The sequence below is a fragment of the Panthera leo genome, chromosome B3, assembly GCF_018350215.1.
Source record: "Panthera leo isolate Ple1 chromosome B3, P.leo_Ple1_pat1.1, whole genome shotgun sequence".
Lineage (NCBI taxonomy): Eukaryota > Metazoa > Chordata > Mammalia > Carnivora > Felidae > Panthera > Panthera leo.
The window spans coordinates 33,257,685-33,274,689 of NC_056684.1; the positions used below are offsets into that span (position 1 = coordinate 33,257,685).

General features: G+C 37.9%; 1 protein-coding gene across 1 annotated transcript in view; it reads right to left on the reverse strand.

Moving 5' to 3' along the window:
* Positions 1–6,575: 6,575 nt before the first annotated feature.
* The window catches only part of ARIH1 (ariadne RBR E3 ubiquitin protein ligase 1), a 119,424-nt gene continuing 108,994 nt past the window's right edge, over positions 6,576–17,005 (reverse strand). The window contains exons 12-14 of the mRNA XM_042941479.1: positions 13,892–14,152; positions 11,533–11,645; positions 6,576–9,965 (exon numbers count right to left, since the gene is read on the reverse strand). Coding sequence (XP_042797413.1) covers positions 9,881–9,965; positions 11,533–11,645; positions 13,892–14,152 — 459 coding nt within the window. The 3' untranslated portion in view covers positions 6,576–9,880. The remainder of the gene's footprint in view (positions 9,966–11,532; positions 11,646–13,891; positions 14,153–17,005) is intronic.

Genomic DNA, 17,005 nt, shown 5'->3' on the forward strand with positions numbered 1-17,005 from the left:
GATGGATTATATACCTAAATGTAAAACTCCAAACCATAGATGTAAGGCTTAAAACTACTGAGATGGATCATTGACCATCTGTGATCCATTGCAGACATAAAACCCCAAATGATAAAACTTTTAGAAGAAAATATGTTCTTTGTGACCTGGAGATCATAAAACCATAAAAGAAAAAAATGATAAAGTAGACTTTATCAAAATAAAAATTCCTGCTCATCAGAATATCCCAATAAGAAAGTGGATAACCTTTGTCTACAAACCAAACAAAAAAATCACAGCACATATATCTGTTAAAGGACTTGTATCCAGAATTCACAGAATAAGAATCACAATAAAAAGACAATCCAATTTTAAAATGGGAAAAGACATGAATGATTTTGCGAAAGATATACAAATGTAAGATAAGCATATGAAAGTGCTCAACATCATTAATTACCAGGGAAATGTAATGCAAATTAAAATCACAGAATTATTTCATACCCACTAAATTGGCTAATAAAAAACACTAACAACAGCAAATGCTGACAAAGGTATGGAGCAACTAGAACTCTCATACATCATTGATGGGAGTACAAAATGGTAAATCACTTTGGAAAACAGGAATGCAGTTTCTTAAAAAGTTAAATACACACTTACCATATGACTCAGTAAGTTTCTACTCTTAGGCATTTATCCAAGAGAAATGAAAACATGTATCCACAAAACAAAATTTTAAAATTTACATAAGAATATACATAGCAGCCTTATTCATAATTGCCCCAAACTGGAAACAACCTAAAAGTCCATCAATAGGAGAATGAATAAACAAATTGTGGTATATTTATAGAATGAAATACTACTTAGCAATAAAGAATGATTTACCAATACATACAACAATATTGTTGAATCTTTAAAGCACTGTTAAGTGAAAGAAGAAGCCGGATGCAAAAGAATACGTATTATATGATTCCATTTATATAAACTCCAAAAGCAAGCAATATAAATCTTTAATGATAAAAATCAGCAAAAAGTTATTAGAGATGGGAATGGAGATTATTTGAAAGATGCACAAGAGAACTTTCTGGGTTGATGGTAATGTTTTATATCTTCTTTTGGGTTATCACACAGGTGTATACAACTGTCAAAACATCAAACTTAACATGTGTGCATTTTATGATATATTGATTTCTACATATCAATTTAAAACAAAGGTAGTGGAGGATTCCTATTCCAAGATCATCTGTCTCCAAACCTTTACTGACCTCTCTGATCTGTTCTCCTCAGTGTCTTTTCACACCTAGGCCCTTGATTATAGAATTTATCTTAAAGGACACACAATTGAGTGTCCCAAAGAAATAGCATTTAGAATCTGTGACACAATTTTGTTGAAACAGTAGTTTATTTCCATTGGTTAGTGAGCAACCATTTGACCATCGTAAGGCACTGACTTGTACTAATGTGATTTTAACATGAATAGATGGTACAAGAATTAACCTATTCTATTACAAGCTAGTAAAAAAAAAAAAAAGTAAAAATCAATTCTTCAAAGGCATGTAGAACACTATCACTCTTCATTATGCCCATTCCCTGATATTTGCAGCCATGACCTTTACAATGCTCCAAACCAGTTGCAGGATTTTTAGATACAAACTCATTTCCTATCCAAAGTAGACACCTTTGTTGGACACTCAGGTCATGCCTCCTTCTTTATTAGAAAACTTTAGTATTTGCTCTAGTAATGTAGAAATGAACCACAAGGCAGGGTCATATGGTAGGAATTTATTAATGAGCAAACAACTTTGTTCATACCAGTAAGACTAGCAAACAGGTTTTGAATGACTTGAGAGCATGTGCAAGAGCTTACAATTTTAGAGCATTCCATCAGAATGTCCACTGCCCCAGTAGGCCCACAAAAGGTGCTCCATGTATGCTATCATTTTATGCTGGACTCCCTCTGAACAAATGATGTGATCTGCAGAAGGAGAGTACACATAGGAGTCTCCCTTGCAAGGACAAGCTGGGAAATTCAATAGGTGGTGTTTTTAGGTTGGTTCCCTCAGGTAATTTAGGATGAAACCCTACCCTGTGTGTTCGCTCACTCCTCAGGAATCCTACCATGGCCTATTGATTCCAGAGAGCCAGCTCCTCACTGCACGATCCCTAGATTCACAATTCTAAGAAATAGCCATTTAACGTGCACTGAAGTGGCTTCCAGAAAACAGCTTTATTATTATACATACAGAAACCAACTTCAGCTATCAGAAGGCAATCTGAAATCTACAAAGCAAGTTTTCAGCCTACAGAGCTCTCTGGAGAATTAACTGTCTACTATACAGAATTAGTTTTATATTCCTATGATCACCTTCAGAATTCCTACCCTGAAAGAAACTTAAATACTCCATGGCAAAAAGCAGGCAGCTTGAAAAGCAAATATTGCTGTTACACAGGTGTCAAATAAGACCCCAAGCCAAGAAATGTTACTTTGTGCACAGGAAACCAAATCATCAGCTCAGAATAGGTAACATTGGCCTTCCGAAGAGGGTTTGAAAATATGGTGCTTGCTTTGCAACTCTCAATAAAACACTAGGTTGGCTCTCAAAAGTGAGGGAGAAAAGGCATACTTTGGGTCCTTCTCAGAGTATGAGGTTAATAACAAAATAAACATGTTTTGAATAGATAATAGCCCAAAATAGCAACTGGTCATTGAGTCTCCAGGGCAATCTAAGACTTGAAATCCCTTAACCAGTCTATGTAATTTTAGCAGGTACTTTTGGCAAGGCTCAGAAGCGACTAGTGTGATGAAATTACAGTGTAGTGGTCAAAATATGCTTCCAGCTCTGCCACCATCTGGGTGATGGTCGGCAATCCATTGAGTCTTTATGTAGAATCAGGATTAAGAGTTTAGGACAAACCAGCAGACCCTTTGTTCACTGCTGGGCCTCCAGTGCCTAGAACAGTGCTTGACACCGTGGGTGTTGACTGAAGGATCCTAGGTTAGAATTTTCTTTCTGCCATATACAAAAGGATTACTTTAGGAAAGTTCCCTGCCCTTTTTGAGCTTCTGTTTTCTTACTTAAAAAATGGGGATGGTAACTATTTCATAGGGTTGTATTTTATTTTTAAAGTACTTTCTACACCTAGCATGGGGCTTGCACTCATGACCCTCAGACCAAGAGTCACATGCTCTACAAACTGAGTCAGCCAGGCTTGTGAGTTTAAAAAGATGGACCTGAAGCAATTAGTAAACACTAAAAAAGTTAGCCATAATGGTCTACTATATACTAATTCCTTGCATTTATTTGCAAAAGAAAAAATTCAGGGCATTTTGGTTGTGTTGAAGATGCCTTTTGTGATGTGCAGCTAGCAAACCATCATCTCCCAAGATCTGCCTCCTAATCCACAGGGGTAAGCTCTCAAGAGCCACATTTGTACCAATGATCCTGTTCCATGGTTGTTTGGTTCTGTTTCATGTGTCTGGCACAGTTAATATATAACACCTGGGGTTACAGGGGAACTGCCTGGAAAAGCAGGAGCTGTTCGAATGACGTGGAGGTACAGAGGATAAACAATGCCAGTTTAGTTCCTGCATCCAATCTCATCCTGCCTTTGGGTGTCTAGGAGATAGCTGATTTTTTTTTTTTCCTTAGTACTAGTATCCTTATTATTTATAACTAGGCTTTGTTTTCCAACTAATCTTCTTTGATCCTCATAATATCCCTGTACAACAGACAAAAGAACATGATAGAATGAACACATGGAATTAGACAAGCATGACCCTGCCATAAACTCTCTAATTTTGGGGTTAATTATGTATGAACCTGTTTTCTCATTTGTAAGATAGGAATGCCTACTCTGTTTTAGGGCTGCTTATAAGATACAGATAACATAAGGCATCCGGCAAGAAGCATTCAACAAGTTATAGCTCCTATTTGTATCCCCATTTTACAAAAGAAAAGCCCACAGAAAACTATGGCTGAGAAATATTGGTATTTTTTCCCACAATACTACACTGGGACTAAGAAACAGGAAAATCCACTGTTTTAACACCCAAGAATGACATCAACAGTGAGAAGCTTGAGAGTCTAAGGGCTCTGAATTGAACTCTCAGTGGTTAAGTAGAATTGTACATTGACCTGACACAAATAGCTTAATGACAGCTTTGCTTAGAACCACTCAACTACCTTTGCTCAAACCCTATGCTAATCTACTTCCCAGATAGATTTCTCCCCCTTGGGAAGAGAATAAATATACTGCCAATTGATGTGAACATTTTACTCTGCTCATCAGTTCTACAGTTCTTTTGGTTTTGTGAAATGAATTATTTTCTCCAAGGCAGACCAAATACCAGAAAACTGACAAAAAACAAAAATTGGGCTCTTCACACTAGACTCTTAAAAGGCAGCAATCCACAAAACCCCACTCAGCCATGGCCTCCAGTATAGCCCTTTCCTGAGCTTGTGAATTTGCCACAAATCCATTGTCCCTTATGACCTAGAGTGCTCACCTATACTCCTCTCTTGCAACCACACAAATGTCTAGACCAACTGTCCCCACCTTGTCTGCAGGTCTCAAACTGTGTTGTACAATCAGCAGGGATGGGGGTGGGAATAGGACTTTAAAAACTGACACCCATGATGTAACCCCCAATTAAATCATAATCTCTGGGGTGGGACCTAGGCATTAGGTTTTGTTCTTCTGAAGCTACTTGGTGATTCCAGTATGTCAGATGGTCCGTGGCATCAAGTTGCAACCCAAGATTAACACAAACTGAGAAATAATATGGCCCAAGTGTAATTTTTCTTTGACCTATACTTAAGAATATTGTAAATTACCAACATCTCAAAATTGAGAATTCACATGTGTATTTCACATGCTCCTCTCAGAGCCCACTTAACCCACTGTAATCTTTTATTAAAATATTCACCTGGCTCTTGCAGATACGAGTTCCTTGGGACCCCTTGATTTTTACTGTAATAAAGTTGTGCTTTTGACATTTTCAGAGCTGCTACATATCAATATGTGATTGATTTATACTAATTGGCTCCTACTCTGAAAATGGCCCTACCTAAACAAGCATATCTATGGTTTAATCATAGTCTAAAAACTCCCTTTCAAATGAATCTCATAGTATTTTTCCCACCCTGCCACTGCCTAGAGAAAGACCAACAGTTGCCTTAAAGATTTATTTAATTCCACAAAAAGCAAAACATTAAAACTCAGAAGTTGTCTGTTTACTCCTGTAATAGCCACTATTTATTTCCAGTTGAGCATTTCCAAGTTAGTGATTTCATCTTGGGTTATTAAGAAGCAAATTCCTTTAAAAGAACCAGAAATACACCAGCTTTATCGCTGAAGAAACCTGACAAAATCTGACAGTCCCATGCTTTTTCCTGTTCCCGAAGTCAAGATTTCCCCATAATGCTCACTACTTATCTTCTTAAAGCTCCATACATCATCCAGCTCTGAGATGCTGAGAACAAATAGATATCAGCTGTTTTGTACATTTTCAGTTATGTTATAAAACAAATTCTGTAACAAGTTCCAGTAGACTATCCAAAATTCATTTGAGCAAATAACCAGACCAGTAACTGTAAATCCCTTGGCCATTATATCAAACCAAATAAATGCTGAACCATTTACTCTCAACTATCTCATGTGAGTCTTCCCATGAGGATGGTCCTAATCAGCAAGGTGGGAAGGGCTATTCTTTCCTCATGGCTGGTTTCCTTTGATTGGGCAAAACACAGAGCCACATTAGTTGCATACTCTGCCTCAACAAATTAAAGATCAGGAAGAGTACATAACAGGAGCAGTGACAGGCATTCATATGGTCTTTTATGCGGTTTAAAAGCACAATGCCATAGTTAAGAACCACCTTTCCTGGTACTGAATGCTAGGTCATACTGAGACCAAACTAATAAACAAGGAGGTAGTACAAGGTTGACTGAGTGACAGAAGAAATTGTGAAATCCTGGGCAAGTTACTTAAATTTCGTCAAGCCTTATTTTCTTTTGTAAAACAGAGCAATTTCTACACCTCTGTAGACAGTAATAGAAGTTAAAGTGCTTTGAAGATAAAGTGATACATGAGCTCTCATTAAGTATAGATCTGAATAAAACCAAATCAAATTGTCCTAAAATTAGGACTTGGCTAGAATTTATCAGTGATGGAGATCTCCGACTTATGGGGACCTTCTTTAAGAAAGCTCTCCCTCCATCCCTACAGGAGATACTAGCTTTTAAGAGTGAACTAAATGGAAGCAATGTGAGGGAGTTTCAATGACTTTTAAAATATTTCATGCTTACAAAACTGACAAACTCTACTGAGCATCTAATATCACTGTTACAACACAAAAAGCAATTTAAATTCAATGTTCAAGACAGAAATTGGAAAGCTTTCAGAAAATGCTCTAAAGGCTTCATTAACCAAGGTAATTGTTGGGGATGGTCTCATTCACAGTTCCCTGCAAAGAAACTGAACCAAATCTCAACATTTTATATTAAGTAGGAACAGTGAATAAGGCACATAAAATAGGTGACTTGGGCCACCAATATGTCTTTTTTTTTTTAACTATAAAAATAAACATAAGTAACTAATGGAATAACAAAATAAAAGTTTATTTTATTAGAATTAGGAATGTTCTTTCCCTCTGGGCAACCTGAACAGTCCAGTTACAATGAAAATCTAAGAACAGTTATTTCCACAGCACAGGGTGCTCTATGCACAAAATTACAGGGTTAGGAGCATTTAATCAATTTACCGATCTGATTGTCTCACCAACCCGCCCCCTCCCTTCCCCCAAGTGCTCTATACCGGGGATCTGTAGCTAAAAGATTTTGTTACATCAAGTCCTTTTCTCTCTTGTACTAAATTTCAGTTCCTAATCATGGCTGAATCATATTTTACACTGCAGATTCAACCATTTCAAATCAAGTCAGTTGTCTTGGATCTGTTATATATGTGTGTATGTATACACATGTGTATTTAATATATTTATTTAAACACACATAAAACACATACAATCTGGGTTGCAAATTACACAGAATTTAGGGTCTGATGATATTATATGCTACTCAATTTTACCACTGTGTGTATCCTGAGCTTTGGATCAAAATTTTATTGAAAATCATTTAAAGTCCATCTACTGCTCAATGAATTGTTCAAATGAAGCATCATGCACTTTCAAAAGACAATGTTAACTGCCCTCAAGAAGACAAGGAGACCCTGGTGCTTACCGTGAATAGAGCCCTCTGACTAAAAGACTTAGGTAGAAATAGGGAAGCTGTCATTCAATACGGCTTGCCTATCTCAGCTGGGGTCACTGAAGCTACTAACAATGAAAGCAATGAACTCAGGGAATTCTGTCAAACATGGAGATAGCTGTTAAAAGCTTGAAGTTCAGAAAAGGCCAGTTCACCTTGATCCATACAAATTAGGGAATGCACCCACAACTGCAATACCCTTAGGTAATATGCCAACACTGAAACTAAAAAGCATCTCTAAAAAGCACTGTTCCTCCATGGGTAGGGGCTGATATTATGAAGTGCACACACTGTTTCTGGATACCTGTTGCAAGGGGAGCATGTAAAGAGGATTTATGACACTGAAACCTAGATACTGCAGTTAACTGGTAAGAGTTTTTAAAACACCACACATACACAAAACGTTTTAAGGGAAGCCACATATATCTAGATAGCAACTCTGGCTGCTTTTCAAAGTTACCAGGGAAAGGAACTCATTCAAGCTTTCTATTAAAAAAAAAAAAAGTCTCCTTAGTTTCGATAAATGTATTTTAAGATTGATGCAGTCATTTAAAATAAAGTCAAATGAATGATGGGGGCGGAGGGGAGGAGAAGAGACTGGAGGCAGACACTGAGTTCAGATTTGCACCTGAGGTGGCAAGGGAGGGGAGGATGAGAGGTACGGGTAAAGTTGATCCTAAAGCGACAAGTGGTTTAAGGAAGCAGCATAATATATTCAGCAAACATTCACTGATTTTTGATGGGAAAAGAACAGTTGCAAGTACATCTCATGTAACAACCTTTTTCTAAAAGGAAAAGTAGGGTTGATTCAGCAAAGCCTAACTTAGGCAAAAGGCCAGAGGAAAGTGAACCTACTTCCCAATGGAGTAATAAGATGTACAATGCAAGAGCAGACAAAGCTGCCTCACAAATGGTAAACACTCCCTAGGCGCAAGACATTTAAAGGAAGACAAAGAGGTCACCAAAACTGGTATTTAATATGAAGACCTCTTGATCTAGTTGCCTAATTCACTCTGCACTCCTGTAGAAAACTGACAGATTTAGGGATGCTGACCTGTTGAAAAATACCACAGCCAGAATGGCCTAAACAGGTATATAGTTAATAAAACCACCACCATCCTTTACTTTTAACATAGCTCTTAGTAGAAATTTCATAAAAATGGACATCACAGCTAAAATGCATTATTAATTCTCCTATCTGCTGACAATAGAAAAGAAGCAAACTCATTGATTTCTATTTAAATGCACTAGATGGGAATATTATGTTCTAGGGGTGTTCTCCTTCAAACTGAACCCACAGCAACACACACAAGCAATTTCAGTATCTGCCGTTTTAAATTCACAATCTGAAACTAAGTGAATGGCTATTTATTTATATTTATATTTAAAGCAAAAACATTCTATTTGACACCCTAATGTAAAGAAGGGGTGAGAGAAGAGCCAGAACTAAAATCTTAAAAGGCTCAAAGCAGCAATTAAGGGGGGAAAAAAGTTGAAATGTTTCCTCTGGATGTGATAGGGAGCATAGGAAGCCTTCAGGTGTGTGCATGACAGGGGCGCACAAAGGCTTAGGTAGATGGATGAGGCCATGGAAGGGGAGGAGGCTGGGACTGGGTCATTCTTGAAATACAGCAAAAACCTCCCTGTTGCAGCCCTTATCAGGCCATGGCATTTAGTCAGAGCTTGACTTCCCTGTCCCTGATCAAGAGCTGGAATTCAAGGCATGAGGCCCCTGGCCAGCAATGGGCATACCAAACGAGAAAGGGCAAAGTAATCTCAGGAAAGGGAAATCAAAGAGCTCATTAGGTCTTCCAGAGGTGCTAAACCAACACACCTTTATCCCAACCCTCAACCCTGGAAAGATAAAGCAAACTGAAAGAAAATGCACAGCAAATAGACATAATCTTGAAGATTTTTAAAGAATAAATATTTTTTGTAATTAAACATTATGCAAACACGTGCCACGCTTGCTTTGTCCATGCATATGCGCTATATACAATTTTGAAAAATACTGTGTTGTCCTCTTGTTTTAAAAGTCATATACAAAGTTTTTTTTGTGTTTTTTTTGTTTAATTCCTCCTGCTGCCTACCCCCTTCCCCGCCCCAAGAATTTTCTTTACAAGGAACTAATTCACTAATTCACTCATGACCTTGGGGTATGAGAGAGAGAGAGAGTCAGTCTGTGTGTGTGGGTGTATTTGTATGTGTAAGGGCGGAAGGGGAAGAGGTCCTTTACCAAAGTACAACAAAATGGCTGGTTTGGACATGAAAAGCAGTGTCAAGGAGCTGTTTTAAATTTTAACTGTACTATACTCAGGAAAAAGAAAAAGAAAAAAAAAAAGGAGTCAGCTTTGAGAATGAAGCTACGTTACAAGTTAAAGTTGGAGGGCTTTTTAGTGTGTCTGTCACACTTTTGTTGGCGGCCTAGAATACTGTTGTACAATGGTTTATCTACCTTTTTTTTATTACAATATAATTTACTTAAACTTTCCGTTAACAAAACTGAATTCTGGTACTATAGACCAGAGGCGTCAGAACAGGCTTAGTGCCTCCTTGTTTGTGTTTGTTTTGTTTTGTTTTAATTGCATGAGCACTCTAGATGGTAAAGTTTTCAGAGTTCATTTTATGCAGGGCCATTCTCAGTCCTCAATGTACTCCCACAGATCTTTTTCATAGCCTTCATGCACATGCTGTAACAAAACCCTTCGTCGACTCTCACAGTATCTGTAATCAAAGAAAAAAAAAAATTTGTCACCCCCAATAAGAAAGAGGCATTTACTTATTTTTTAAAAATGTTTATTTATTAATAATTCTTAATGTTTATTTATTTTTGAGAGAGAGAGAGAGCGAGCTAGCGCGCATGAGCTGGGGAGGAGTAGAAAGAGAGGGAGACACAGAATCTGAAACAGACTCCAGGCTCTGAGCTGTCAGCACAGAGCGCGAAATGGGACTTGAACTCGTGAATCATGAGATCACGACCTGAGCCAAAGCTGGACACCTGACTGACTGAGCCACCCAGGTGCCTCAATTTTACGAATATTTTAAGGTACTCCAGTTTATCCAGAATTGGAACAAGTTTGTTTTGTTTTGTTTTCTAATAGGCACATTTTCAGGTCTAGGTGTACACAACAAACTGTTTTCTAATTTTAAAAAGGTATTCTCCAAAAGTTGTGAATCCTAGTTTTGGAAATTAATTTCAGAGTAATAGAATGTTAGAAATTCCTAAGGGCCTTAGAAATAATTTGATTCAACCCTGTCACTGTACAGATGAGTAACAGTTTCAGAAAGAAGAAATTTCAAGGGTTACTGATTCACATCTGTAAAATCTTTGTTAACTGTAAAAATGACTGTTAACACAATGTAGTAGCTAAAGATGACTAAGGGAAGTGAAAATATTACTTGCACCTAAGTCTTCCAAATGCCCAAAGGTTTCTGCTACTATTAAAAAGGTATCTGTCAGGAAACAACTTAGGGGGAAATAGCTCCATGTTAAGAAAGCAAACATTTGTACCTTTAGCTTAAAAGGCAGCGTATTTTGAAATATCACCTACCCCTGGAAAAAGTAAACTTCTCTTTAGAAAAAAAAACAAACCTTGGGGCGCCTGGGTGGCTCAGCCGGTTGAGTTTCCTACTTCAGCTCAGGTCACGATCTCACGGTTCATGAGTTAGAGCCCCACATTGGGTTCTCTGCTGTCAGCGCAGAGCCTGCCTGCTTCAGATCCTCTGTCTCCCTCCCTCTCTGCCCCTCCCCTGCTCATGCTCTCACTCTCAAAAATGAATGAATGAATGAATGAATGAATGAGAAAGAGAGAGAGAGAGAGAGAGAGAAGGAAGGGGGTGGAGGGAGGGAGGAAGGAAGGAAGGGAGGAAGAAAGAAAGGAAGGAAGGAAAGGAGAAAAATAAAATCTAATAAAAACTCTAAAAAAAGTTTGGGTAGCTCACCTGTCAATAGCCATGATCCCCAAGATCCCCAGGCTAGAACCAGCACCCGAATCTCACCCCTCATCCTAACAACCACTTGCCCCCTTTTAGGTTTTCTTCCTTACAATGCAGCAACTAAGTAGATAAAGCTGAATGGAAGTAGAATCAGCCAGTGTGATAAATGTTTGACTAACACTACTGCCTGCAATTTGTTCCCCAAAAGACAGAAGCAATCTGTGGGAAACATGGCAGCAGCTGAGTTACTGGATATGCTAAACCCAAGTTTCACTATCATCTAACTTCTCCACTAAAGCACATCAGACCACCACAGGCAGAAACTTTTGCTTAACAACTGTTAAAGAAGTCTCACCTGTACTTATCTTGTACTTTCTGCTTTATATCCTGCAGAGAATCTTGGGAAATATCTCTTTCGAGGTAGCCCGAAAGCACCTCTGTGGCATTCTCTAGATCTGCTTGGTTATTCTGCAAGAGAGGAGGAAGAATACATAGTAAATTCGGGCTTAGAAGACAGATGAAACATAAGCCTTCATGGCTGCTTCCTTGCCTATCGACTGTTCTCAACATTGATTTTGTAATTTTCATAGGTGGTTTCTGCACCTGTAAAGTTCTTTATCACTTTCCCCTCTAACAACTTGTACTTTCTTTTCCAGGACAGTTTTTTATATATTAAAATAACTAAAGATGTACCCATTACCTCTGGAAGAAAATGAAGAACAAAGTCCTGAAAAGGACTTAAGAAGTCTTTTGGAATATTATAGTTCTGCAAACTGCTATTGACTAAAACTCAAAAAAAAAAAAAAAAACAAAAAAACAAAAAAGGAAAGCTTGACAAAAAATATAAACCCATTCTTGTTTACAACTGGCTGCACCTACTTCGTATAAGAGAACGCATGGAAAATTAATATTGTTAACCTTTACTACTATGGCTAGTTCTGTACATGTAACCAATTTTATTTTGTTTCTTATAAAACTAAACTATAGTAAACATACAGTGTCACATTAGTTTCAGGTGTACAATACAATGATTCAGCAATTCTGTACATGACTCAGTGCTCATCATAAGTCACCATCTGTCACCAAAAAATGTTAATACCATCTTACTATATTCCCTCTGCTATACTTTTCATCTCTGAGATTTACTTACTATTTAGTGGAAGTTTGTACCTCTTAACCCCCTTATTCACTTCATTCATCCTTCCATCTACCTCTCCCCTCTGGCAACCACCAGTTTGTTTTCTGTATTTAAGAGTGCTTTTTTGTCTCTTTTTGTTTGATCATTTGTTTTGTTTCTTAAATTCCACATAGGAGTGAAATCATATGGTATTTTTTGTCTTCTCTGACTTAATTTACTTAGAATTATACTCTCTAGGTCCATCCATATTGAATGAATGGCAAGATCTCATTCTTTTTTATTATGCATCAATTTTAAATGAGCAGCTCTACTTGAAAAACATTTACTGCTAAAAGACCCCTTTCATCACTTTTCCACCAAAGATAACCACCATATTAACTTCTAATACCATACATTAGTCTTGCCTGACTTAAAACTTGCAATATCCTTGAAAAGTATTATCTCTATTTTAAAATAAAGATATAGATGACATTAAGTAATCTGCTCCAAGTCAAGAGAGCTAAAAAGTGGTTGAGTCCAATTTCAAATTCAGGCTGACTTCAAAGCCTCCACACTTAATTGCTAGCTGGCTAAACCACATCAATTTGAATGCAGTTTAGGACAAGAAGTCTAAACTTCTGAGCAAATAAGGAACCTTTATTATTTTTTTTTTTCTAATTTTTAAATTCTAGTTAGTTAACATATAGTGTAACATTGGTTTCAGGAAGAGAATTCAGTGATTCATCACTCATATATAACACCCAGTGATCATCATAACAAGTACCCTCCTTAATATCCATCACCCATTTGCGCCCCTCCCCCCCCACCCACCTCCTTCCATCAATCCATAGTTTGTTCTCTGTCGTTAAGAGTCTCTTTTGGTTTGTTTTCCTCTCTTTTTTCCCTTCCCATATGTTCATCTGTTTTGTTTCTCACATTCCACATGAGTGAAATCATGTAGCATTTGTCTTTCTCTGATTGACTTATTTTGCTTAGCATAATACACTCTACAGCTCCATCCATGTCATTCCAAATGGCAAGATTTCATTCTTTTTGATGGCTGAGTAACATTTCATTGTGTGTGTACACTACATCTTCTTTATCCATTCATCAGTCGATGGACATTTGGGGTCTTTCCACAGTTTGGCTATTGTTGATAATGCTGCTATAAACATTGGGGTGCATGTACCCCTATGAACCTGTATTTTTTTTTATTTATCCTTTGGGTAAAAACCTAGTAGTGCAATTGCTGGATCATAGGGTAGTTCTATTTTAACTTTCTGAGGAACCTCCATACTGTTTTCCAGAGTGGCTGCACCAGTTTGCATTCCCAAACAATGTAAGAGGGTTTCCCTTTCTCTGCATCCTGGCCAACATCTGTTGTTTCCCGTGTTGTTAATTTTAGTCATTCTGACAGGTGAGAGGTGGTATCTCATTGTGGTTTCGATTTATATTTCTCTGATGATGAGTGATGACGAGCATCTTTTCGTGTGCCTGTTAGCCCAGATAGGAAACTTTAAAACTCTACATATCTATGGCAGACCAAGTAGTCCTGTGACACAGCTGGGGTTTTTCCCCACTCAGTAACTATTCCTACCTCAAAGATAATGGACTGGTTATTCTTTTTGAGGTAGAAAGCGAAGACATAAGTGTACATGAGTGTGGCACGACACTGGCAGAGGACATCAACTGCCTTCTTCAGGAACTGCACCTCAATCCAGGACATGTTGTGCTGTTGCATCTCCTCCATTTTCTGCTTCACCTGAGCATATAGTTTGTGCTCAAAGCGTAGACTCTGCATGTGGTTCATATAGCGATTACAGTAGAACAGGTACCTCTGCAGGGCTGCCCTAGATCGCTGTCCCATTAAGAAAAATTAAGGAAACGTAATTGTAACAAACGTATCAAACATACACAAAAGCTCGTATAATATTTACTGATGAAACAGTATAGGAATTTAGGCTAAAATCAGGAACAAACAGACATCTCTTGCTACCTTTTGTTAATACTGCTATGAATGTCCTACAGCCGCACTTCCCAATATGGTAGCCACTGGCCACGGGCAGCTATTTAAATTAAAATAAAAAATTTAGGGGCGCCTGGGTGGCTCAGTGGGTTAAGCGGCCAACGTCGGCTCAGGTCATGATCTCGCAGTCCGTGAGTTCGAGCCCCGCGTCGGGCTCTGTGCTGACAGTTCAGAGCCTGGAGCCTGTTTCAGATTCTGTGTCTCCCTCTCTCTGACCCTCCCCTGTTCATGCTCTGTCTCTCCCTGTCTCAAAAACTAAAAAAAAAAAAAAAAAAAAAGTTAAAAAAAAATTTATAAAAAAAATAAAAAATTTAGTTTCCCTGTGCTCAGCGGCTACCAAACTGGACAGTGGTGATAAAGAACATTTCCATCATAGGAAGTTCTACTATTCTGCAGTATGCAATAAGTAAACAAGAAGCATCAAAATTTTAAAGTAGAAAACAACAGAGAGGCAACCAGACATCATATAACTCTTCATATAATACAAAAGAAAATATCCAGCACCATCAGGTAGGTGCCCCCACCTCACTCCTCAATTGAATCTAAATTCAAGTTATCTAGAATTAACTACCAGTTTCAGGAAATACGGGAATAAAAGAACCTATTAATAGTTAACTTATTAAATGATATCAGGGAGTTACAATCAGCAAAATCCAGAATGTGAAAATTTTTACAGGACAAAAATGGCTTCGTTTCCTCAACAAATAAATAGTAATGGGCGGGGAGGGGGGCGGGGGTGAAGAAGAAGGAATGAAATACACAGAGATTAGACAATACTCAAAAGATATCAATCAAATCCAAGTTGGGAACCTATATGGATCCTGATCTGAACTATAAAAGAAAATTTATGAGATAAATAAAGACATGTGAACACTGGATAGTTCATAATATTTAAAAAGTAGTGCTTTAAAAAACATATAATAAATATATATACAAACACAATAATGGTATTGCAGTTGCATTAAAAGTGTTTTAAACGGGAGTCTGGGTGGATCAATCAGTTAAGCGTCTGACTTTGGCTCAGGTCATGATTTCCCTGTGCTGACTGCTCCAACCCTAGAGCTTGCTTCAGATTCTGTGTCTCCCAATCTGTCTCTCTCTCTGCCCTTCCCTTGCTCCCTCCCTCCCTCCCTCTCCCTCTCTCAAAAATAAAACATTAAGGGGCGCCTAGGTGGTTCAACTGGTTAAGCATCTGACTTCAGCTCAGGTCATGATCAGATAGTTTGGTGAGTTCGAGTCCCACATTAGGCTTTATGCTGACAGCTCCGAGCCTAGAGCCTGCTTCGGATTTTGTGTCTCCCTTTCTCTGCTCCTCCCGAACTTGTTCTCTCTCTCAAAAATAAATAAACATTTAAAAAAGTAAAAAATAAAAAATAAATAAAACATTTTTAAAAAGAGTTTTAAAGATACATAAAGTATTACCAAAGAAACAATATCATATCTGGTCTAGATTTGTTTTATGTTATTTATCAGACTGCAAAAACAATTCACCTTGGTCTCTCCCATTATACTGTAAATCTCTAGAGACAGACTTTTTTAAAAAGAAATACTGTTATCTCTAGTGCCTAACATGCAGAAAATGATTAATAAATGCTTGTTAACTGCAACCACTATGAAAAAGTTTTTTTTTTTTAACCACACATATATTATTTCTTTTCTTTTACTATCACTTCCTCTTTCTCCCCTTATGCCTTAGTGACTACAAAGGGCACAGATGCTACAAGGCCTTATGGTTGCTCTCCTGCTTGGAAATACTAACTCTGGGGCCGCCTGGATGGCTCAGTGGATTAAGTGTCCGACTTCGGCTCAGGCCGTGATCTCACGGTTTGTTGAGTTTGAGCCCCACATCAGGCTCTGTGCTGACAGCTTAGAGCCTGGAGCCTGCTTCGGATTCTGTGTTTCCCCTTCTCTCTGCCCCTCTCATACTCATGCTCTGTCTCTCTCTGTCTCTTGATAATAAATAAACGTTATTTAAAGAAATACTAACTCTGAACTACTTAATTGGCCAATCACATGATCCAGTATCATATAACACTGAAACATCTCAAAAAATCTACTCTTACTATTCAAGAGTCAGGTAAGTACCAAATCAATGCTTACACACTGGAAAATTATGCCAATTATATTTAATCATTATTAGATTAAAAGCAATATTAATGTTGGGGCAACTGGGTGGCTCAGTCTTGGTTAAGCTTCTAACTCTTGGTTTCAGCTCAGGTCATGATCAGATAGTTTGGTGAGTTCGAGCCCTACATCAGGCTTTGCGTGACAGAGTGCAGAGCCTGCTTGGGATCCTACCCGCCCCCTCTCTAAATAAACTTTAATCTGCTTGGCATTTTATCCCACCCCCCAAAACCAACCACTAATATTTCAAGCCTGTCAAATTTCCAAAATTAAATGGAAAACCTAAACTACCACATTAAAATATATAATGTTATAGGACTTGATTTAAAATCTAATTTAATACTTCAATTAATTCTAAAACAGCTTCCTACTAAAATAACTCTAAAATACAGCATGAAAGAAAACTCATACCACCACTACAAATAAGACCAACTTTTAATCAAATTCCAGATTGAGAAAATGCAATGAGTGACCTTAAACACTTTGGGAAAAAGTCCAAAACAAACCTGACTACCTAGAACAGGGGTTGGCAAACTGTCCTGTGAGCCAAATCCAGCTGCT